At 34.1% G+C, this 25,788-nt stretch overlaps 2 protein-coding genes across 2 annotated transcripts; one reads left to right on the top strand and one right to left on the bottom strand.

Annotated features, from left to right (window-relative positions):
* Positions 1–236: 236 nt before the first annotated feature.
* LOC139844098 (protein SUPPRESSOR OF K(+) TRANSPORT GROWTH DEFECT 1-like) lies at positions 237–4,778 on the bottom strand. Its single transcript, XM_071834312.1, has 8 exons — positions 4,159–4,778; positions 3,522–3,627; positions 1,783–1,981; positions 1,547–1,615; positions 1,387–1,461; positions 1,123–1,221; positions 877–1,032; positions 237–685 (listed from the first exon to the last, which is right to left on the bottom strand). Exons 1-8 carry the CDS (start codon positions 4,631–4,633, stop codon positions 560–562), a joined length of 1,305 nt encoding a protein of 434 aa, XP_071690413.1. The 5' UTR covers positions 4,634–4,778; the 3' UTR covers positions 237–559.
* Positions 4,779–21,152: 16,374 nt separating this feature from the next.
* LOC139841954 (small ribosomal subunit protein eS6-like) lies at positions 21,153–23,959 on the top strand (the record flags this gene model as incomplete). The annotated part of the gene is made up of 3 exons (XM_071832140.1): positions 21,153–21,312; positions 21,413–21,440; positions 23,749–23,959. Coding segments are annotated over 3 exons (399 nt in total), but the record flags the coding sequence as incomplete, so codon positions are not given.
* Between the last annotated feature and the right edge of the window lie 1,829 nt (positions 23,960–25,788).

Below are 25,788 nucleotides of genomic sequence, written 5' to 3' on the forward strand. Positions count from 1 at the left end.
TCTAATAATATAATAACACGGTTAGAAATTAAAACATATACTCTGTTTTTAGTACTTATACCTGGTTTTTATATGAAATTTTTTATCTTTTCTGGGAAACAATTAAGGTATAAATGAAACATATAATTTCAGATTTAATCATACTTATAAACAATCTTTTATGCTTTAACAAGTGTTCAACTTTGTTCAAAACAATTTATATGCCAAAATGTCTCAAACAAACAATTAGACCCGAGTGATGAAACTATACAATCAGACAATCTCAAACATTGTCGTAAAATCGCACTTAATCCATATGCAAATGACTTGTACAGTGACTCAGAGTTCGGACACGATTCTCACACAACTCAAAATAATAATTATTACATAAAAAGAAACGTACAGTAACTCGAACATTATTAAGTTAATAACAGCTTACAATTTCATTAATTGAGAAATAAATCATGAAATGTTTGTCGACTTAGCAACTGGAAGAAGCTTGAACACGCTTAAGCTTACATAATCCAACAACACAGCGTATTAAAATACATTTGCTATTAATGGTGATAACTTGCAATTTTTAACCTTCCTCCCCAAACTCTTTCGTAAATCGTTCGTGAACCTCTAGGTCGCTTTTGCTCACAGTTGGCCTCTGCCTCGCTAGCACCTTGTCGAAATCCGCTCGTATGATTGGTGGTGGACTAATCTGTAATAGGTTTTGATGACATCCGACAAGTGATAAGAATCATTAGCTTAGCGCAAACACGAGGTGTTTAGATGTATGTTTTAAACGTGATTATGTGATACTAATAATTCTCAGATTTCCAACTACTAAAAAAAGGTTAATCTTGAAAGAATTTTTAGTTGGTCAACTATTTAAAACGAGAAATACATTACCTTTGCAGCCAGCCCTTTGGCTGCAAGATCCTGCATGGTGATCTGGACAGCCCCTCGTTGTTTTGGTCCACATGGGACCCACAAATCATCATGTGTGTTAACAAAGAACATTGCATCCTGAGTTTTACGTACAGGTTCAAATAAAACATCCTTTACCTAAAAAAGCCACATATGACAGAATTAGCAGATGTGATAAGCACAAAGTCTAATTAAAGTCCCTGAAGTGTACATAAAAACAGTACTTACACAAACAGCGATATCAGAACCAGAAAACCCTTCAGTCTTACGAGCTAAGGTTTCAAAGTCGCTTTCAGTCAAGTTATTTGGAGTATCTCCTACATGCACCTGTATATTAACCCACGAACCACATTATACGTAAGGGTTCATAAATTTGCAATCAATTTTAAAGATATGTAATCTGAATTTCAAGTAAAATCACTTATCATGTCAACCAAATACTTAATTAAAAGTTTTATTAAAATGCATTCTTGTAGAGGGCCCCATATTTACTTTGAACATGTGCTGTCTCGCTTTCAGATCTGGAAGTGGAATATAAATACGCTTGTCGAAACGCCGACGAATAGCCTGCAACAATTTTTTATGGCGAATTATTAGCTTAAAGAAATCTCAGTATTTAAAAAGAGTTTTTAAATTTTTTTTTTTAAGAGACCTGGTCCAGGGAGTAGGGTGTATTTGTTGCTGCAAGTACTAGAACTTTATCATCATTGTGTCCTACACCCTGAAAGAATAAGAACATAAATGTTTAAGAGATAGTTAACAACATCACCAATACTAATCAAGCATTAATCACATGATACTTTTTTCATTAACTTTTCTTTCTGCAAAGTTTAAGTAATACACTTAAAGGTGGCAATTTAATGTACTATTTTAGTTTTCAAAGATCACCTGCATCTGAACAAGAATTTCGGTTTTAATACGCCTTGAAGCCTCGCTCTCATTACCTCCTCCACGTTGGCCACTTAAAGAATCAATCTCATCGATAAAAATGATAGAAGGTGCACTTTCACGAGCCATTTCAAAAAGATTTGACACCAGCTTTTCACTTTCACCCATCCACTTTGAAACAAGATCTGAAGAAGAAACACTGCAGGAAACCAGCAGTTGGCACTTGCCAACTTATTGGCCTAAGTTCATGAATAGAAGAAAATGAAAACAAAGCAGTATAAGCATGTCAAGAAAATACAAAAATATACAACTCAAAACCACCTCTTTTTATTGCCTTTCAAAAAAAAAAAAAAAAAAAAAAAAAAAAAAAAAAAAACCACCTCTTTTTAAGCATGTAAATGGTATTGTTACGGTTGAGACATTTCGACAATAGCACTTGCCCACTTATTAGTGTATGATATATAATAACGTATCTTGAATGCAAAAAGAAACACCTAGGCCGAGTTATACAACCATGCTTTAAGCTTCATTAGCAAATATCATGGGCTGGAAACCATGACTGCACTAACATGATGTGACAGAGATAATTTGTAGGGCATCATTTAGTTTAAAAAACATTCACAACTGCAATTCATATGTTCAAGATCTGAAAACTGATACACGCATCCGAAGCAACAGGATTTTACGTTAGTTTATCCATTTACAAGGACTAGTCATTCTTCATTGCAAGCAAAAGCAAAATTCTATATCGACTTCAGCTTCGAGATCAACAACTACAAAACCCAACCAAAGATATAAAAATCTACTTGGGTAGGAATGAATGTTCATCTTTCTAAGCCATCCATTCACCTACATGTCTTTGCATTGGTTTTAGACTATTCTAAGTTCGTTTGATCTCATTCACGAGTAGCACATCTGTAAATCTATGCTTTAAGAACAACATTTTACAAGAAAAAATAATACTTAAAGCAGTCTTTAAACTGTGTGTTTAGCATATAGTGCTTAGTGAACTTTAATTCTTCATCTCAGTTCTGTCCAAGTCTTGAGTTTTAGGCGTTTGATGTTTCTTGTACCAATTACATGAACTTCAATTCATATTCATATTCCTTTATGTTTGATTCACTTTTATTACTCGTGAACTCATACGATATAACCAGTAGTACCATAGCGAGCTTCTATGTATTCATAAATCCTATTGTTAATTTCCAATCTATATCCTCAGTTCAAACATCATACAGATTATATTTAGTCTAAATTAGTTGACCCACTAGTCATCTACTCATCTAAGGTTTGAAACCAAAAAAGTAAACCTATTTTCATATACAAAAGGTTACTGCCTATGTACTAAAAGCGCTATAAACCTGGAACTAACCTTGGAAATCAGTAAGTTGAACAATATGAAACTGAACAACAAAAATGATATGTAGTGAAATTAAAAGGATAGAACAAATTTCAAGAAAATTAAGAAAGAAAGGGATAAAAAGACTTAAAAATAAAGGTTTACAAGCACCTGTGTGTCCGTGTATTTATGCAAGTGACTATTCTAACATTCCATATCACTATTCACAGTTCTCAACATTTTGTATGTAGAGACGAACCTTATGACTAATATTGCATCTATTTAGAATTTCAACAAATAAAACACTGTATCACATTAAAATATCCAGCAACATATGACTGAGAGTCCAAGAAGATATAAGAAAAGCTCTGATTTAACTACAAGTGTCCAGATTTCATACCTGAAAAATGTAGAGTCTGCTTCTGTGGCAACAGCCTTAGCTAAGTAAGACTTTCCAGTCCCAGGTGGACCATACAGAAGAAAAGCTCTCCAAGGCCGCCTTTTACCTACCACCACAATGTATATAAAGTAAAAAAAAAAAAAAAAGACAGCTTTCTTCATAGAAAAAATGAACTTAAGAAGACACCATATTGCTTAGGTATAGAAGTCAGTTCAACTCATTCAACATCCCTACAAATCCACTTTTCGAACTCATTCATTTCGTTATGTATCTTCATGATATCAACAAAACAGACACCATATAAGAAAGCACATTTAGGTGTTGTTTCAGATTGTTTAAAAGAAATGTGAATAGATTCCAGGTGCGTTTGAAATAAGCACCATCTCGACTCTTAAAAGCTAAATAAAACTCTCTTTCTCCTAACTTAAGCTAAAACACGGCACCTATAAACACTCGATTGTTGTTTGGAATTAAAATACCACAAGCCATAAGCACATAATATATGCAATTCCAAGCAACTATCATCAAATCTGATAATAGAATAACACTTTCAAACACAATTCTCCCTACTTCTGCAAGAACTAAACGATACCGATAATAAAGTTCTTAAATTTAAGGGACCTATTCATCTACTAACCAGTGAAGAACTGAGGAAACTTAACAGGCAAGATAACAGCTTCCTGCAAAGCTTGTTTAGCACTTTCAAGTCCAGCAACATCATTCCATTTCACATTAGGTTTTTCCCTAACAATTGCAGAATTCAATCCAGCCCTAAGCTTCGAGCTCTCACCATCATCACCTTCTCCACCACCACCATCTTTAGGTTTCGTTTTCGGCCGTGCAGCAACTGCCGCATCACCTCCGTTTGCCGCCGGTCCGGTACCGCCTTCATCAAGCACAGCCCTAATTTCTTCCGCACGACGTAAATACTCGGTGAATTTCTGCGTAATCGCTTCACGAATCTTAGGGTTTTTTTCGTATTTTAAGTGTGTTTTGAAATACTCTAATGCGTTCATGTATAAAGGGAATGCTTTTGAGTAATTTCCGGCATTGTCTTCTTGTACTGCTTGTTTTACGTACTCGATTGCTTGTTCTTTAAAATTGCTGTACATTGCACATATAGGGATTATGTAATTGTAATTGATTTAGGGGTTTTGAGGATCGAGTGATTGTGAACAAACAAACCCTAGAATGAGATAGATTAATTTTGGGGGTTTTGACTATGAAGGAAAACAGGGGGAAGACGATTATGTTGTGACGATTCAGGCTGAAGGGAGTTACCGGTTTTAAAACTCCGTTTTTTTTTTTTTTTTTTTTTTTTTTTTTTTTTTTTTTTTTTTTTGGCTAAAGACATAAAATTAAATGACAAAATTTCCAAATTTGTCTTCGTGTTTGTCAATTTTCTTTTTTTAGTCCCTCTCCCTCAAAATCATTTATAATAGTCCTTAAATGCTATTTTAAGTCTCAATTTGGTCCCTCTGTTACACTTGCTTAAACGTCCGTTAAGGTTTCTGGACACATGCTGCTCACGTGACTGGTATCCCTTCCCTCTAAAACCTTGACCCCCAAATTGAATATATTCAGTACGTAAATAGAACTCGAAAGAAAAAAAACCTAATCCTAATTTGACCAATTCAGTTCTTATCTCCAATGAAGGTGTATTGTGTTTGTGGGAGTGATTTCATTATTCGTAAGTCTTCAACAACAAAGAATCCAGGTCGAAGATTCTTCTGTTGTGCAAGAAAGGTAAGTTTTTTTCATTAATTTGATTGTTTGTGTTTAACGTGTGTAACAATGAGCCTTTCATATAAATGAATTATTTACTGATTTGATACAGGGACAAAATTGCGGCTTCATTGGATGGGTAGATCCTCCAATTGAAGAAATTGTGCAAAAAAAAAAAAGATGAACAAGTGAGAAGATGGAAGACAATCTGTTTTGTTAGCTGGTTTAGTTTTTTATGTTATTGGTATCTATATTTGAATTAGATTGTAGTGTAGATTGGAGTTATCATTATTGAAAAATGTATTTCAGATTTGTAATGTTGTAATGAAGTTTGAAATTCAATAAAAATTCTGTTTTTGTGCTACTGTTTTTATTGCAAAAGCCACAATTTTGACCCATGTTGACCCATATTGACTGTTATGACCCATTATGACCCATATTGACCCATTATGTATTCAAAGCTTGATCTGCCTTTAACTTAATCAGTTCTTAAGTCCATATTATTGTTAAAACAGTTAAACGGATTAGAGGTGGCAGATGTCGATTTGGGTGATCTTTTTTTTTTTTCTTTTCAAATGGGCAAACATCCTGACTTGATACTGTAATACTTATCTAATAAGTGAACCACGCAAGTATTCTGAATAAGTCATACGGGTTGAAATTGCAAATATCCTAAACCATTTTATTGAAGATGGAAATGATGCTGGAAAGCAATTGTTGCATTTTTTGTGGGATAGATCAATTTAAGAGGGAGCATTTTCACTCTATCACCTCTAAATGAGCCATTTTAAGCTGTTGTTTTAATCTTTGATGTTTCATTTTGACACCCTTATTGACTGTTATGACCCATTATGACCCTTATTGATTGTTTTAAACCAAAAAAGTCAAAAGTTGACTGTTTTGACCCATGATTACTCTAAAGCCACAATTTTGACCCATGTTGACTGTTTTGACACACTAGACTCAAAAGTGACCCATGTTGACTGTTTTGACCTGCCTTAAAAAAAAAAATATTCATCCTGATGGCTGTTTTTAACCTGATTACTGTTTTGACCCATGTTAAATATAAAGCCACAATTTTGACCCTTGTTGACTGTTTTGACCCATTAGACTCAAAAGTGACCCTTGTTGACTGTTTTGATCTGCCTTGCAAAAAAAAAAAAAAAAAAAAAAAAACAGATTCATTCTTGATTCCAGTTTTTAACCTGATTACTGTTTTTTAAACATCATGCATTTAACCAAATTCATTTAACCTAAGCATGCATCTGCATTTAACCTAAACATTCATTGATAATAAGCATTTAAAAAGAGTACATCAGATTCAAATAAACATTAGTTCAAATAAACATTCAAAATCCAAAATAGCATAAACACTAGTTCAAATAAACATTCAAAATCCAAAATAAGCATTAAAAAAACAGTACATCAGATTCAACATGATCATTCATAAACCATTATGCATTTCTCTTGACTGGTAGTTTTTGTCTTTGTTGACCATATTGACTTGAACCTTGATTCCAGCTTTAACCATATTGACTTGAACCTTGATTCCACCTTTGACAAAGACCTCTTCCACCACCAGTTTGACCAAGACCTCTTCCACCACCAGTTTGACCAAGACCTCTTCCACCACCAGATTGATAACCAGATTGTTCAACTAAAGCCAAATCATCATCAATATAAGAAATCAACTGACTATCTGTGATTAAATCAAAAAAAAAATCAATGGAACAGTACTGCTTTTACTGGTATCTGTAAAATCAAACAAAAAAGAAAAACGAAATCTTACCGTTTTGGAGAGGCCCATCGATTATATCCTCAAAAAAGAAGATGGATTATTCACAGACATTGGAGTCGCATGAACAGGTCGTGGAAGAAAAGCGTGGATGAACTGCAGTAATATGAGACGTCTAGGTTTTTTATTAACTGCATATTATAAAACGTTGCCTTGTAATCACGTGAGCAGCATGTGTCCAGAAACCTTAACGGACGTTTAAGCAAATGTAACAGAGGGACCAAATTGAGACTTAAAATGGCATTTAAGGACTATTATAAATGATTTTGAGGGAGAGGGACTAAAAAAAAGAAAATTGCAAAACACGAGGACGAATTTGGGAATTTTGTCAAATTAAATTAAGACAATCAAAAATCATAAGATTATTTTTGTGAAATATTTTTTTTTTTAAAGGCAACCAAAGATTTTATTACTATTTCTCAAAGTCTGTACAGGAAACAGTGGTATGAATACCACATTCACACAAATTATTTTTGTCAAATATTCATTTGAATTTAACAATTTGGTTAAAATTAAAGGACCAATCAGAACGTGACAATCGCTTATTCTCACATGTAGTCAAAACTACTCCAAAATATAGTTTGGAATCATGTTGAGGACACTTGTGAAGAAAAGTTTGAAGGAGTGGGATCTCAAGCTTGCACATGCTGAGTTTGCTTTTAACAGAGCACCTAATTACTCTATAGGAAAATCACCATTTGAAATCTGCTATGGTGCAAATCTACTCACACCCATTGATCTGGTTCCTTTTGCAATTGAGCCTAAGGAAAGTGTTGAGGTAGAAGAAAAAGCAAGAGAAATGAAGAAGCTGTACGAACAGGTGAAGGCAAAAATTGAGAAGACTAAGCAGCAGTACAAGGCTAAGGCTAACCAGCACAGAAAATAGCTCACTTTCATTCATGATGATATTGTTTGGAGTCATCTAAAGAAGGAAAGATTCCCAGTAAAAAGGAAGAACAAGCTGATGCTAAGAGCTGAGGTTCCATTCAAAGTATTGGAAAAGGTTTGTGATAATGCTTACAAGGTCGAGCTGCCTGGGGAAACTGTTGTATCTAGCACTTTCAATGTGGGAGATCTGATGTCTTAATAAGAAGATGACAACCTCGAGAACTTGAGGTCAAGTTCCTTTTCATATGGGGAGGATGATGCGGGTGAGGTGGACAATGTAAACAGTAACACAACCAGCACAAGCTCAAAATCCGTTACACCCAAATCTGGTCAAGTAATGGTCGTGCTTCCATCTATTTCTTATCACCTAAGTGTTTTTGGAACTGGTTCAAGAGGCTCGGGGGTTACCCTTCTTCAGTCCTTAATTCACTCAGCCGGAGAGTCAGCAGACGAACCAACATAACTTGTACTTAGCCGATTAAGCTAGTTCAACCAGCTGAAGAATTGTAGTTCAACCAGCAGACGAATCTTAGTTCAACCAGCAGGCGATGCTGTTTTCTTTGTGAAGGGCCAACATGAAATGTCCCGTTCGTATTGATTAAAAACGTTCCATATTAATTGATTTCGTTGCGAGGTTTTGACCTCTATATGAGACGTTTTTCAAAGACTGCATTCATTTTTAAAACAAACCATAACCTTTATTTCATAAATAAAGGTTTAAAAAGCTTTACGTAGATTAAATGATAATCTAAAATATCTTGTTTACACACGACCATTACATAATGGTTTACAATACAAATATGTTACATCGAAATCAGTTTCTTGAATGCAGTTTTTACACAATATCATACAAACATGGACTCCAAATCTTGTCCTTATTTTAGTATGCAACAGCGGAAGCTCTTAGTATTCACCTGAGAATAAACATGCTTTAAACGTCAACAAAAATGTTGATGAGTTATAGGTTTAACATATATATATCAAATCGTAACAATAGACCACAAGATTAAATATTTCAATACACATCCCATATATAGAGATAAAAATCATTCATATGGTGAACACCTGGTAACCGACATTAACAAGATGCATATATAAGAATATCCCCATCATTTCGGGACACCCTTCGGATATGATATAAATTTCGAAGTACTAAAGCATCCGGTACTTTGGATGGGGTTTGTTAGGCCCAATAGATCTATCTTTAGGATTCGCGTCAATTAGGGTGTCTGTTCCCTAATTCTTAGATTACCAGACTTAATAAAAAGGGGCATATTCGATTTCGATAATTCAACCATAGAATGTAGTTTCACGTACTTGTGTCTACTTTGTAAATCATTTATAAAACCTGCATGTATTCTCATCCCAAAAATATTAGATTTTAAAAGTGGGACTATAACTCACTTTCACAGATTTTTACTTCGTCGGGAAGTAAGACTTGGCCACTGGTCGATTCACGAACCTATAACAATATATACATATATATCAAAGTATGTTCAAAATATATTTACAACACTTTTAATATATTTTGATGTTTTAAGTTTATTAAGTCAGCTGTCCTCGTTAGTAACCTACAACTAGTTGTCCAGAGTTAGATGTACAGAAATAAATCGATAAATATTATCTTGAATCAATCCATTACCCAGTGTATACGTATCTCAGTATTGATCACAACTCAAACTATATATATTTTGGAATCAACCTCAACCCTGTATAGCTAACTCCAACATTCACATATAGAGTGTCTATGGTTGTTCCGAAATATATATAGATGTGTCGACATGATAGGTCGAAACTTTGTATACGTGTCTATGGTATCTCAAGATTACATAATATACAATACAAGTTGATTAAGTTATGGTTGGAATAGATTTGTTACCAATTTTCACGTAGCTAAAATGAGAAAAATTATCCAATCTTGTTTTACCCATAACTTCTTCATTTTAAATCCTTTTTGAGTGAATCAAATTGCTATGGTTTCATATTGAACTCTATTTTATGAATCTAAACAGAAAAAGTATAGGTTTATAGTCAGAAAAATAAGTTACAAGTCATTTTTGTAAAGGTAGTCATTTCAGTCGAAAGAACGACGTCTAGATGACCATTTTAGAAAACATACTTCCACTTTGAGTTTAACCATAATTTTTGGATATAGTTTCGTGTTCATAATAAAAATCATTTTCCCATAATAACAACTTTTAAATCAAAGTTTATCATAGTTTTTAATTAACTAACCCAAAACAGCCCGCGGTGTTACTACGACGGCGTAAATCCGATTTTACGGTGTTTTTCGTGTTTTCAGGTTTTAAATCATTAAGTTAGCATATCATATAGATATAGAACATGTGTTTAGTTGATTTTAAAAGTCAATTTAGAAGGATTAACTTTTATTTGCGAACAAGTTTAGAATTAACTAAACTATGTTCTAGTGATTACAAGTTTAAACCTTCGAATAAGATAGCTTTATATGTATGAATCGAATGATGTTATGAACATCATTACTACCTCAAGTTCCTTGGATAAACCTACTGGAAATGAGAAAAATAGATCTAGCTTCAAAGGATCCTTGGATGGCTTGAAAGTTCTTGAAGCAGAATGATGACACGAAAACAATTTCAAGTAAGATTTCCACTCGAAATAAGATTGCTATAGTTATAGAAATTGAATTAAAGTTTGAATATGATTATTACCTTGTATTAGAAAGATAACCTACTATAAGTAACAAAGGTTTCTTGATCTTGGATGATTACTTGGAATGGATTTAGAAAACTTGGAAGTAAACTTGCAATCTTGGAAGTATTCTTGATTTTATGAAACTAGAACTTTTGGAATTTATGAAGAACACTTAGAACTTGAAGATATAACTTGAGAGAGATCAATTAGATGAAGAAAATTGAAGAATGAAAGTGTTTGTAGGTGTTTTTGGTCGTTGGTGTATGGATTAGATATAAAGGATATGTAATTTTGTTTTCATGTAAATAAGTCATGAATGATTACTCATATTTTTGTAATTTTATGAGATATTTCATGCTAGTTGCCAAATGATGGTTCCCACATGTGTTAGGTGACTCACATGGGCTGCTAAGAGCTGATCATTGGAGTGTATATACCAATAGTACATACATCTAAAAGCTGTGTATTGTACGAGTACGAATACGGGTGCATACGAGTAGAATTGTTGATGAAACTGAACGTGGATGTAATTGTAAGCATTTTTGTTAAGTAGAAGTATTTTGATAAGTGTATTGAAGTCTTTCAAAAGTGTATAAATACATATTAAAACACTACATGTATATACATTTTAACTGAGTCGTTAAGTCATCGTTAGTCGTTACATGTAAGTGTTGTTTTGAAACCTTTAGGTTAAGGATCTTGTTAAATGTTGTTAACCCAATGTTTATAATATCAAATGAGATTTTAAATTATTATATTATCATGATATTATCATGTATGAATATCTCTTAATATGATATATATACATTAAATGTCTTTACAACGATAATCGTTACATATATGTCTCGTTTAAAAATCATTAAGTTAGTAGTCTTGTTTTTACATATGTAGTTCATTGTTAATATACTTAATGATATGTTTTCTTATTATAGTATCATGTTAACTATATATATATATATCCATATATGTCATCATATAGTTTTTACAAGTTTTAACGTTCGTGAATCACCGGTCAACTTGGGTGGTCAATTGTCTATATGAAACATATTTCAATTAATCAAGTCTTAACAAGTTTGATTGCTTAACATGTTGGAAACATTTAATCATGTAAATATCAATCTCAATTAATATATATAAACATGGAAAAGTTCGGGTCACTACAGTACCTACCCGTTAAATAAATTTCGTCCCGAAATTTTAAGCTGTTGAAGGTGTTGACGAATCTTCTGGAAATAGATGCGGGTATTTCTTCTTCATCTAATCTTCACGCTCCCAGGTGAACTCGGGTCCTCTACGAGCATTCCATCGAACCTTAACATTTGGTATCTTGTTTTGCTTAAGTCTTTTAACCTCACGATCCATTATTTCGACGGGTTCTTCGATGAATTGGAGTTTTTCGTTGATTTGGATTTCATCTAACGGAATAGTGAGATCTTCTTTAGCAAAACATTTCTTCAAATTCGAGACATGGAAAGTGTTATGTACAGCCGCGAATTGTTGAGGTAACTCAAGTCGGTAAGCTACTGGTTCGACACGATCAATAATCTTGAATGGTCCAATATACCTTGGATTTAATTTCCCTCGTTTACCAAATCGAACAACGCCTTTCCAAGGTGCAACTTTAAGCATGACCATCTCTCCAATTTCAAATTCTATATCTTTTCTTTTAATGTCAGCGTAGCTCTTTTGTCGACTTTGGGCGGTTTTCAACCGTTGTTGAATTTGGATGATCTTCTCGGTAGTTTCTTGTATAATCTCCGGACCCGTAATCTGTCTATCCCCCACTTCACTCCAAAAAATCGGAGACCTGCACTTTCTACCATAAAGTGCTTCAAACGGCGCCATCTCAATGCTTGAATGGTAGCTATTGCTGTAGGAAAATTCTGCTAACGGTATATGTCGATCCCAACTGTTTCCGAAATCAATAACACATGCTCGTAGCATGTCTTCAAGCGTTTGTATCGTCCTTTCACTCTGCCCATCAGTTTGTGGATGATAGGCAGTACTCATGTCTAGACGAGTTCCTAATGCTTGCTGTAATGTCTGCCAGAATCTTGAAATAAATCTGCCATCCCTATCAGAGATAATAGAGATTGGTATTCCATGTCTGGAGACGACTTCCTTCAAATACAGTCGTGCTAACTTCTACATCTTGTCATCTTCTCTTATTGGCAGGAAGTGTGCTGACTTGGTGAGTAAATAAGTATGTCATCAATGAAAATAATGACAAACTTGTCAAGGTATGGTCCACACACTCGGTTCATAAGGTCCATGAACACAGCTGGTGCATTAGTTAAACCAAACGGCATGACCATAAACTCGTAATGACCGTAACGTGTTCTGAAAGCAGTCTTTGGAATATCATCTTCTTTCACCCGCATTTGATGATACCAGGAACATAAGTCAATCTTTGAATAAACAGACGAGCCTTGTAGTTGATCAAATAAGTCGTCGATTCTCGGTAGTGGGTAGCGGTTCTTGATGGTAAGTTTGTTCAACTCTCGGTAGTCGATACACAACCTGAATGTACCATCTTTCTTCTTAACAAACAAAACAGGAGCTCCCCACGGTGATGTGCTTGGTCGAATGAAACCACGCTCTAAAAGTTCTTGTAATTGGCTTTGCAGTTCTTTCATCTCGCTGGGTGCGAGTCTGTAAGGAGCACGAGCTATTGGTGCAGCTCCTGGTACAAGATCTATTTGAAATTCAACGGATCGATGTGGGGGTAATCCCGGTAATTCTTTCGGAAATACATCGGGAAATTCTTTTGCAATGGGAACATCATTGATGCTCTTTTCTTCAGTTTGTACTTTCTCGACGTGTGCTAGAACAGCATATCAACCTTTTCTTATTAGTTTTGGTGCCTTCAAATTACTAATAAGATGTAGCTTCGTGTTGCCCTTTTCTCCGTACACCATTAAGGGTTTTCCTTTTTCTCGTATAATGCGAATTGCATTTTTGTAAAAAATGATCTCTGCTTTCACTTCTTTCAACCAGTCCATACCGATTATCACATCAAAACTCCCTAACTCTACTGGTATCAAATCAATCTTAAATGTTTCGCTAACCAGTTTAATTTCTCGATTCCGACATATATTATCTGCTGAAATTAATTTACCATTTGCTAATTCGAGTAAAAATTTACTATCCAAAGGCGTCAATGGACAACTTAATTTAGCACAAAAATATCTACTCATATAGCTTCTATCCGCACCCGAATCAAATAAAACGTAAGCAGATTAATTGTCAATAAGAAACGTACCCGTAACAAGCTCCGGGTCTTCCTGTGCCTCTGCCGAATTAATATTGAAAACTCTTCCGCGGCCTTGTCCATTCGTGTTCTCCTGGTTCGGGCAATTTCTAATAATGTGGCCCGGTTTTCCACATTTATAACAAACTACATTGGCATAACTTGCTCCGACACTACTTGCTCCACCATTACTCGTTCCGACACCATTTGTTCCTTTCGTTCTATTAACCCCTGGTCCATAGGCCTCACACTTCGCCGCACTATGACCATTTCTTTTACACTTGTTGCAAAATTTGGTGCAGAACACCGAGTGATACTTTTCACACCTTTGGCATAGCTGCTTCTGATTGTTATTATTGTTACGGTTGTTATTGTTGTTGGGATGATTGTTGTAGTTGCTGTTGCTGTTGTTGTTGTTGTTGTTGTTGTTGTTGTTGTTGTTGTTGTTGTTGTTGTTGTTGTTGGACCGTTTGTTGTAGTTGCGATTGATGTTGCGATTGTTGGGATAATTGTTGCGATTATTATTGTAATTATTGTTGTTGTTGTATTGGTGATTCTTATCACCATTTTCCTCCCACTTTCTTTTGACTTGCTTCACATTGGCCTCTTCAGCCGTCTGTTCTTTAATTCTTTCCTCAATCTGGTTCACTAGTTTGTGAGCCATTCTACATGCCTGTTGTATGGAGGCGGGCTCGTGTGAACTTATATCTTCTTGGATTCTTTCCGGTAATCCTTTCACAAACGCGTCGATCTTCTCTTCCTCATCTTCGAACGCTCCCGGACACAATAGGCACAATTCTGTGAATCGTCTTTCGTACGTGGTAATATCAAATCCTTGGGTTCGTAACCCTCTAAGTTCTGTCTTGAGCTTATTGACCTCGGTTCTGGGACGGTACTTCTCGTTCATCAAGTGCTTGAATGCTGACCACGGTAGTGCGTACGCATCATCTTGTCCCACTTGCTCTAGATAGGTATTCCACCATGTTAACGCAGAACCTGTGAAGGCATGCGTAGCATACTTCACTTTGTCCTCTTCAGTACACTTACTTATGGCAAACACCGATTCGACTTTCTCGGTCCACCGTTTCAATCCGATCGGTCCTTCGGTTCCATCAAATTCCAAAGGTTTGCAGGCAGTGAATTCTTTGTAGGTGCATCCTACATGATTTCCTGTACTGCTAGATCCAAGGTTATTGTTAGTATGTAGCGCAGCCTGTACTGCGGCTATGTTTGAAGCTAGAAAAGTACGGAATTCCTCTTCATTCATATTCACGGTGTGTCGAGTAGTCGGTGCCATTTCCTTCAAAATAGTCAAATGGAACAAGTTAATCATACAGAATATTAAGAGTAGTTAATAATGTTTCGTAGCATAATATGAACTCATTTATAAAAGCTTTTTCTTCATATTAGCGTTTTATAAGTTTAAATTCGGGTACTACCTACCCGTTAAGTTCATACTTAGTAGCTAATATACAATTCAACTACTACAATTCTATATGAAAAACTGATTATAATAATATTTCGCGTTCAAACTTTTATATACAATATTTTACAAACTTACAATACCGCTTATTTTACATAAAGCATGAAATATAGCACACAATAACTTTGATACAAGATAGTTGTGAAGATAATTCTAGCTAGTACACAAGTCGTTCAGCAAAGGCAATAAAGACACGTAATTCATACGTCCAGAAACAAGTCATGCATTCTGGTTTTACTAGGACTACTTCTCATCCTTGGTCTTGTGGAACATAACTGTTATGGCCGTTGATAAGACAGCGTGTTGTAACGTCGTCAAAGGGACGAGGGTTACGTAATGACCAACAGTCTCGTAATAACCTAAAAACCTCATTTCTTACCCCAATTACCGACTCCGTCACTTGTGGGAATGTTTTGTTTAATAGTTGTAGCCCGATGTTCTTTTTCTCACTTTGGTGAGAAGCGAACATTACTAACCCGTAAGCATAGCATGCTTCTTTATGTTGCATGTTAGCCGCTTTTTCTAAATCATGAAGTCCTATATTCGGATACATTGAGTCAAAATAATTTTTAACCCGTTGCGTAAAATAGCATTTGGGTTCCCCGCAATATATGCGTCAAAGTAAACACATCGTAACTTATGGGTTTCCCAATGTGATATCCCCCATCTTTCAAACGAAAGTCTCTTATAAACCAAGACATTCTTGGAACGTTCTTCGAATGTCTTACAAACTGATCTCGCCTTAAATAGTTGTGCCGAGGAATTCTGACCGACTCTAGACAAGATTTCATCAATCATGTCTCCGGGTAGGTCTCTTAAAATATTGGGTTGTCTATCCATTTTGTGTTTTTAAACTGTAAAATAGATAAGAGTTAGATTCATAAAAAATACTTATTAATACAAGCAATTTTTACATATATCATAAAGCATAAGCACACTATATTACATATATTACACCACACGAATACAACTATCTTATTCTGACTCGCTCGTTTCTTCTTCTTCGGTTTTGGTTCGTTTTGCCAAGTTTCTAGGGATATATGATGTTCCCCTAATACTAGCTGTCGTTTTCCACAACGGTTTAGAAAAACCTGGTGGTTTAGAGGTTCCCGGGTCATTGTTACAACTTAAGGACTTCGGGAGTTGACGATACATATAAAGTTCATCGGGATTGGAATTAGATTTCTCTATTTTTATGCCCTTTCCCTTATTATTTTCTTTTGCCTTTTTAAATTCAGTTGGGGTAATTTCTATAACATCATCGGAATTCTCATCGGAATCCGATTCATCGGGGAATTGGTAATCCTCCCAATATTTTGCTTTCTTGGCGGAAACACCATTGACCATAATTAACTTTGGTCGGTTGGTTAAGGATTTTCTTTTACTTAACCATTTTATTATTTCCCCCACCGGTTCTATTTCCTCCTCCGGTTCCTCCTCTTCCGGTTCTGATTCTTCTTCCGGTTCTGATTCTTCTTCCGGTTCCTCTTCGGGAACTTGTGAATCAGTCCAATATATATTCGACTCTTCATTATTATTAGGTGAGTCAATGGGATTTGTGCTAGAGGTAGACATCTATCACACAATATCAAACATGTTAAGAGATTAATATATCACATAATATATACATGTTAATAATATATAGTTTCCAACAAAAATGTTAAGCAATCATTTTTAAAGAAAACACGGTCGAAGTCCAGACTCACTAATGCATCCTAACAAACTCGATAAGACACACTAATGCAAATTTTCTGGTTCTCTAAGACCAATGCTCGGATACCAACTGAAATGTCCCGTTCTTATTGATTAAAAACGTTCCATATTAATTGATTTCGTTGCGAGGTTTTGACCTCTATATGAGACATTTTTCAAAGACTGCATTCATTTTTAAAACAAACCATAACCTTTATTTCATAAATAAAGGTTTAAAAAGCTTTACGTAGATTAAATGATAATCTAAAATATCCTGTTTACACACGACCATTACATAATGGTTTACAATACAAATATGTTACATCGAAATCAGTTTCTTGAATGCAGTTTTTACACAATATCATACAAACATGGACTCCAAATCTTGTCCTTATTTTAGTATGCAACAGCGGAAGCTCTTAGTATTCACATGAGAATAAACATGCTTTAAACGTCAACAAAAATGTTGGTGAGTTATAGGTTTAACCTATATATATCAAATCGTAACAATAGACCACAAGATTTCATATTTCAATACACATCCCATATATAGAGATAAAAATAATTCATATGGTGAACACCTGGTAACCGACATTAACAAGATGCATATATAAGAATATCCCCATCATTCCGGGACACCCTTCGGATATGATATAAATTTCGAAGTACTAAAGCATCCGGTACTTTGGATGGGGTTTGTTAGGCCCAATAGATCTATCTTTAGGATTCGCGTCAATTAGGGTGTCTGTTCCCTAATTCTTAGATTACCAGACTTAATAAAAAGGGGCATATTCGATTTCGATAATTCAACCATAGAATGTAGTTTCACGTACTTGTGTCTACTTTGTAAATCATTTATAAAACCTGCATGTATTCTCATCCCAAAAATATTAGATTTTAAAAGTGGGACTATAACTCACTTTCACAGATTTTTACTTTGTCGGGAAGTAAGACTTGGCCACTGGTTGATTCACGAACCTATAACAATATATACATATATATCAAAGTATGTTCAAAATATATTTACAACACTTTTAATATATTTTGATGTTTTAAGTTTATTAAGTCAGCTGTCCTCGTTAGTAACCTACAACTAGTTGTCCACAGTTAGATGTACAGAAATAAATCGATAAATATTATCTTGAATCAATCCACGACCCAGTGTATACGTATCTCAGTATTGATCACAACTTAAACTATATATATTTTGGAATCAACCTCAACCCTGTATAGATAACTCTAACATTCACATATAGAGTGTCTATGGTTGTTCTGAAATATATATAGATGTGTCGACATGATAGGTTGAAACATTGTATACATGTCTATGGTATCTCAAGATTACATAATATACAATACAAGTTGATTAAGTTATGGTTGGAATAGATTTGTTACCAATTTTCACGTAGCTAAAATGAGAAAAATTATCCAATCTTGTTTTACCCATAACTTCTTCATTTTAAATCCGTTTTGAGTGAATCAAATTGCTATGGTTTCATATTGAACTCTATTTTATGAATCTAAACATAAAAGTATAGGTTTATAGTCAGAAAAATAAGTTACAAGTTGTTTTTGTAAAGGTAGTCATTTCAGTCGAAAGAACGACGTCTAGATGACCATTTTAGAAAACATACTTCCACTTTGAGTTTAACCATAATTTTTGGATATAGTTTCATGTTCATAATAAAAATCATTTTCCCATAATAACAACTTTTAAATCAAAGTTTATCATAGTTTTTAATTAACTAACCCAAAACAGCCCGCGGTGTTACTACGACGGCGTAAATCCGATTTTACGGTGTTTTTCGTGTTTCCAGGTTTTAAATCATTAAGTTAGCATATCATATAGATATAGAACATGTGTTTAGTTGATTTTAAAAGTCAAGTTAGAAGGATTAACTTTTATTTGCGAACAAGTTTAGAATTAACTAAACTATGTTCTAGTGATTACAAGTTTAAACCTTCGAATAAGATAGCTTTATATGTATGAATCGAATGATGTTATGAACATCATTACTACCTCAAGTTCCTTGGATAAACCTACTGGAAATGAGAAAAATAGATCTAGCTTCAAAGGATCCTTGGATGGCTTGAAAGTTCTTGAAGCAGAATCATGACACGAAAACAATTTCAAGTAAGATTTCCACTCGAAATAAGATTGTTATAGTTATAGAAATTGAATTAAAGTTTGAATATGAGTATTACCTTGTATTAGAAAGATAACCTACTGTAAGTAATAAAGGTTTCTTGATCTTGGATGATTACTTGGAATGGATTTAGAAAACTTGGAAGTAAACTTGCAATCTTGGAAGTATTCTTGATTTTATGAAACTAGAACTTTTGGAATTTATGAAGAACACTTAGAACTTGAAGATAGAACTTGAGAGAGATCAATTAGATGAAGAAAATTGAAGAATTAAAGTGTTTGTAGGTGTTTTTGGTCGTTGGTGTATGGATTAGATATAAAGGATATGTAATTTTGTTTTCATGTAAATAAGTCATGAATGATTACTCATATTTTTGTAATTTTATGAGATATTTCATGCTAGTTGACAAATGATGGTTCCCACATGTGTTAGGTGACTCACATGGGCTGCTAAGAGCTGATCATTGGAGTGTATATACCAATAGTACATGCATCTAAAAGCTGTGTATTGTACGAGTACGAATACGGGTGCATACGAGTAGAATTGTTGATGAAACTGAACGAGGATGTAATTGTAAGCATTTTTGTTAAGTAGAAGTATTTTGATAAGTGTCTTGAAGTCTTTCAAAAGTGTATAAATACATATTAAAACACTACATGTATATACATTTTAACTGAGTCGTTAAGTCATTGTTAGTCGTTACATGTAAGTGTTGTTTTGAAACCTTTAGGTTAACGATCTTGTTAAATGTTGTTAACCCAATGTTTATAATATCAAATGAGATTTTAAATTATTATATTATCATGATATTATCATGTATGAATATCTCTTAATATGATATATATACATTAAATGTCTTTACAACGATAATCGTTACATATATGTCTCGTTTAAAAATCATTAAGTTAGTAGTCTTGTTTTTACATATGTAGTTCATTATTAATATACTTAATGATATGTTTACTTATCATAGTATCATGTTAACTATATATATATATATCCATATATATGTCATCATATAGTTTTTACAAGTTTTAACGTTCGTAAATCACCGGTCAACTTGGGTGGTCAATTGTCTATATGAAACATATTTCAATTAATCAAGTCTTAATAAGTTTGATTGCTTAACATGTTGGAAACATTTAATCATGTAAATATCAATCTCAATTAATATATATAAACATGGAAAAGTTCGGGTCACTACACAACATGCTGGTACGACTCAAAGTTTAACTTATGCTTTCAATAAAACGGTCAAGTCATGTGCTTAACACGTGGGTGACTGTTCTAGAATGTTTGGCTGTCCAAGGAAGATTCTCATCTATCATTGGCTGCTTTTTATCATGGAAGGAGCATTACAAAGTGGCAGACTTTTTTTTAGATTATGTTTTTAATTCTTATTGGTTGATTTATAAATGCTTGTCCTTTTTGTCTTATCTAGAATGTAGCTGTTATGCTTCTTCTATAAATAGAGAACTCTTGTAATTGTAATACTCAGTTGATGAATGCATGAAAGTTTGATAGAGCTTATCTATTTATAAAAATCTTCTAGATCTCTGATTGTGGTGGTATCTTTATCAATTGTGGTATAGATTCTTTATCATTGGTATTCTTATTTCAGAGTTTTATATTCTGTTTTAATGAGTTACTGTTATAAATTGGGGACTTTTCTGTTCAGATCTGTTGGGTGAAGAAAGCTTGTTCTAAATTGTGTTTTTTAAAGTCACAATTACGCATCATAAAACCTCGGGTAATCAAGCCCTCCGAGCGCGAGATCCGGTACGAGTGAATTGCACATTATGCACACCATCTAGTCAAACTTCGTTTTAAACAATTTGACATAGCCAGGAATTGAACCCAAGTGATGTGCTTCAGTCAAACTACATGATTGCTAGCTCACATATGCCATGTAACTAAACTCTATCTATTATAACAATTAACATCTATATATAAATATAAATATAATACCATATAATAATTTGGTGAAAATGATTTGCCTGGTCTTACCGACGTTACAAAGCCAAGGATGAGAGGTCCTAAAAGAGCTTCGAAGATTCGTAAGCTGTTTAACCTCTCCAAAGAAGATGATGTCAGAAAGTACGTCAACACTTACCGATGCACGTTCACAAACAAAGCTGGTTAGTACCTCTCAATGTTTGAAATCTATATTATTAATAAACTAAAGAAAATGGTTTCTTTATAAGATATTGATTTGTTTTATATGGAATTTGACTTTAGGAAAGGAAGTGAGTAAGGCTCCTAAGATTCAAAGTGTAACGACCCGACCAAATCATGTTTGACGGCACCGACTACTTAGGTCCCGTTACATGGTCATAAGTCTTTAACATGACGTTTGACCAAAATATGTCGCATTCATTTCATAAGTAAAAGGATGTTTCAAGTTTACAAAAGTAGTTCAAAGACTAGTTACATTACAATGTTTAACATACGAATGAAACCTATGCGACACAATTTAAAAGTTGTCAAAAGACGCTCCAACTATGCATGTATACTCGACATCCAAGCAAGTATCAAAAAGAGTTCGGAAGCATGCATCAAGTAGCGTTCAAGGACCTGAGAAAACATATAGAAAACTGTCAACGAAAACGTTGGTGAAATCATAGGTGTTTTAGTAAACGTTGCATTTGAACCACAAGATTTAATATAATATGATTATCGAAATCATTTGCATTCCAAAGTTGTTATTTGTTTCGCGGGCACCCAATTATCAAACTTAACTGTTTTGCACCCTTTGCGTAGTGTTAGAATATACACTAAACCTTAAAATATATTTCATCCGCTAACGGTAGCGAACCGTCCGAATGAGGCTCGTCAAGCCCATGTGATCACATAATATAAGTTCACGTTTACACCCTGCAAGTGTAACTAATGATAATTGAATTGAGGATTTTTGTTCAAACCCGTACGTGGAATGTTCGTTTTCGTACTTGTGTTCAAAGCGTAAAAGTATGATACGTATATGTTTCTCATCCCATAGTTTAAAGCATAAAAGTTATTTGAAAGATGGGAGTATGATCTCACCTTATGTATACGAGTAATAAGTACTTCAACAAGTAACGTGTGCAAAGAAAAATGCTAGTCTTGACCTAAATAAATAGGTCGTATCAATAACGGTAAACGCGATAGGTCAAAGATGTTCAATTAGTCCTGTGGCTCGTTACGACTCGATTATGTAGCATGTGAATCAAATTGTCCAAGTTTCATGCAAGATACAAGTATAGAAACAAGTTAGAAAGATTGCATAATCATTTGGTTAAGTTTGACAAAAAGTCAAACTTTGGTCGGTCAAAGTCAACGAAAAAGTCAACACGTTCGGGTCGGGTCCCGAACTATTTTTTTGAGGTTTTTATTCATATATAAGCATGTTAGAACAAGTTACATGTGAATCGGAGGTGCGTAGCATAGCAAACATATTTCGTATTTTGGACAAGAAGGTCAGAAGCTAGACACGCCTTATGTTGCGCCGCGACAAAGGCTGGCCGCGCCGCGGCATTACACGCGAGCTGGTACCTGGCCAGTTTCAGTTTTCTAAGTCTCAACCCAAAACCTTTTTATGCATAAAACACAAACCGCAAACACTTAGAACTCGCATCTTATATCGTTGGAAAGCTCTTTTGACAAGGAAAACAACTAAGCTCATTTCAACAACCAAAAACATCATTTGTAACAATCGTCTTTCCAAAATAAATGATCAATTAATGTTCACCATAAATGCTCAAGTTCATAAATGCACAAAATAGGATTCGGGAATTAAATGCATCCATATAACGCGCCGTTTCGTAGGTAATCAAGCATACAATACAACTAACTACTTACTAACAACAATTCATGGCATTCAATACATCAAAAGTTCATTTCAAGTTCATCAAACTCTAACCCAAATTCACCAAAATCACTAATCAAGTTTATGAAGTTTTCTAAAACAACTTACACATCAAATTGAAGCTAGTGATATTAGGAACACATTTAATACATGCATTTATAACATTTAACAACATTTAAGCAACCAAATCATCAATCAAACACACCAAACTTTCAAGTTCATGCTAGTTATCAAAAATAACAAGATCAAACATATAAATCATATATTCATGTTAGACTTGAGCCATAGACACTAATTAACAACTTTATAAGTTAAAAACATCAAGAACACAAAATCTTGTGATTTTAGAAAGTTACCTAAATGAGATGTAATCGGTATGAAATCGAAGAGGAAGTCGCAAGGAGTTCAAATATGTAATTTGTTTTGATTGAAGCTTTCTTGAACGAATTTAGATGATGATTCTTGGAGATGGAGTTTTAGAGATAGTTTGAAAGTATTAAAAGAAAAGAGAAAAGAAATTGATAAAGTGAATGGAGGAGATGGAGTGTTGACCTTTGACCTAGTCAAAGGTTTGGCACTTTGGCAAGTTTAGTCCCTCTAGTTTCATTCAGGTGCGGGAATTACCTAAACGAGATATTTTTAAAACGCGTATTAACGAGGGATGTCATAAACATTTAACGGAATTTAAATAGTTAAACGGAAAGGTAAACGGAAAAAGGCGGGATGTTACACAAAGGTTGGTGACACCTTTGACTTTGCAAAGGAAGAGGGCTAGAATTGCGGACAAGAAGAAGAGGATTGCAAAGGCTAAGTTAGAGGCTGCTGAATACCAGAAGCTTCTTGCGAGTCGGTTGAAGGAGCAACGAGAAAAGCGAAGTGAGAGTTTGGCTAAGAAGAGGTCTAGATTGTCAACTGCTTTTAAGCCATCTATTGCTGGTTAGGCTTGTAGAGGCTGTAACAGGGTTGGTAATGAAGTTTGTTTTTGGTTGTTAAATGTTAAATCTTATGGTTTTGGATTTTTGGCCGATAAAGCATGAATTCTGGTTTTGTTACCTTTTTTATTTTATCGAGTATTGTTGTACGCTAAAGTATGAGACTTGTATTGTTACCTTTTTATTTTATCGTTATTATTCATCGCTAGGCTTAACTAACACATGTTGCCTTACTAGAAGAAATAATCTTCTATTTGATTATATCATGCCATATGTAACGTCCGTAAACTTTGATTTAAATGTGTCATTGGATCACTTTTTGTGTTGATAAAAAACTCATTTGACTTTCGTTTACAATCATGTTGTGAAGGAAGATACTCTTAACATTGTTTATAAAATTTTCAATAATTTTGCTAATGTTTTTGCAATTACTCCATTAGTCATTGGTTCTCCACGCAGTGGCGGAAAAATAAGGGACTGAAGGGTGCTCAACCTCTCCCAAAGTTCAAATAAAGTTCAAATCTTAATTGTATTATATGTCAAAATATGTATAAGCATCCCTCAATAACCAAGTCTCAATTGTATTTTTATGTCCAAATAATCATAAATTAATTGACCAATTTGTTAAAGACATATAATTTACAACCAGCTTATTATCACTTTAAAAATTATTTTGTTTTATCTTATTATTAATTAAAATCTATAAATATATATGATTATCGACACCCTCATCTTCAAATCCTAGCTTCTCCTCTGACATTTTGGTTTTCAGGGTGCAAAGTGCAAACATGATATATTCTTTCTGAGGAAGGTGAGTTCTATGTAATTACCAATCAGTGACTTTAATTGTATAATTTTTTTCATTAATATCACTCGGTAATTCGACCGTAATTAATACGATAAAGTAATTATACCTAGCCAATATCATTCTCAAGATTATAGTGCACTTGAACTAATAAAAATAAAAATAAGGTACAAAAAAATTAGAGCGTATATATACATGAAAGGTACCTTAAACTTCTTTTTATTGGGTTTCGACTTTCGACCATCATCATCATCATCGCGATTATCATCATCATCATCAACAACGCCATTATCATCATCATCATCATATCTACAGCAGTAAACTTTCATCAAGATTCCCGATACAGAAAAAATGGGGTTAAAGTTATGATGATAGGAGTGCAACAACCTCATTAAGGAAAATGGAATTGACATCATATCGCATTGCAAAATGATTTAGATCAAGTCTTACACTAAACAGGGTTTTAAAAAGTTTAACATTCTAATTAAGAATGTATTATTTAGAACTTGTATTATTTGGAACATCCTTACCATATATTGTCAAGAATCCAGCATAACATAGTCCACCAATAAGTAATAGGCTATAGGTCAAATGATTAAAATGGGCCTAGAATGTAGAATACAATATGATATCATATTAACTCGAGGCCAACCAACTATATGCATCCTGCAAACCCACAATATCATATTAACAAAACGTCAATTCAATATCTCAAAATTCAGAAATAAGTTTATCTACAACCTTAAAGTTGCACCAAATGAATGAACCGTCACCAAGAAAAATACAAATTGAACACTCATTGATTCGATGTAGCTTCATCTGCTCAAAACAAAAAAAATGTATATTATCATGCACTAAGATGTTATAGTTATTCATTTGGTCATTGTGACAACCCGGAAATTTCCGAACAAATTTAAACTTGATCTTTATATGTTTTCGACACGATAAGCAAAGTCTGTAATGTTAAAATTTCAAAAACTTTGAACTGTGTTCATGTAATCAATTACCCTTTGACTGTGCTTGACGATTCACA

Source organism: Rutidosis leptorrhynchoides, chromosome 4 (genome assembly GCF_046630445.1).
Source record: "Rutidosis leptorrhynchoides isolate AG116_Rl617_1_P2 chromosome 4, CSIRO_AGI_Rlap_v1, whole genome shotgun sequence".
Classification (NCBI taxonomy): Eukaryota; Viridiplantae; Streptophyta; class Magnoliopsida; order Asterales; family Asteraceae; genus Rutidosis; species Rutidosis leptorrhynchoides.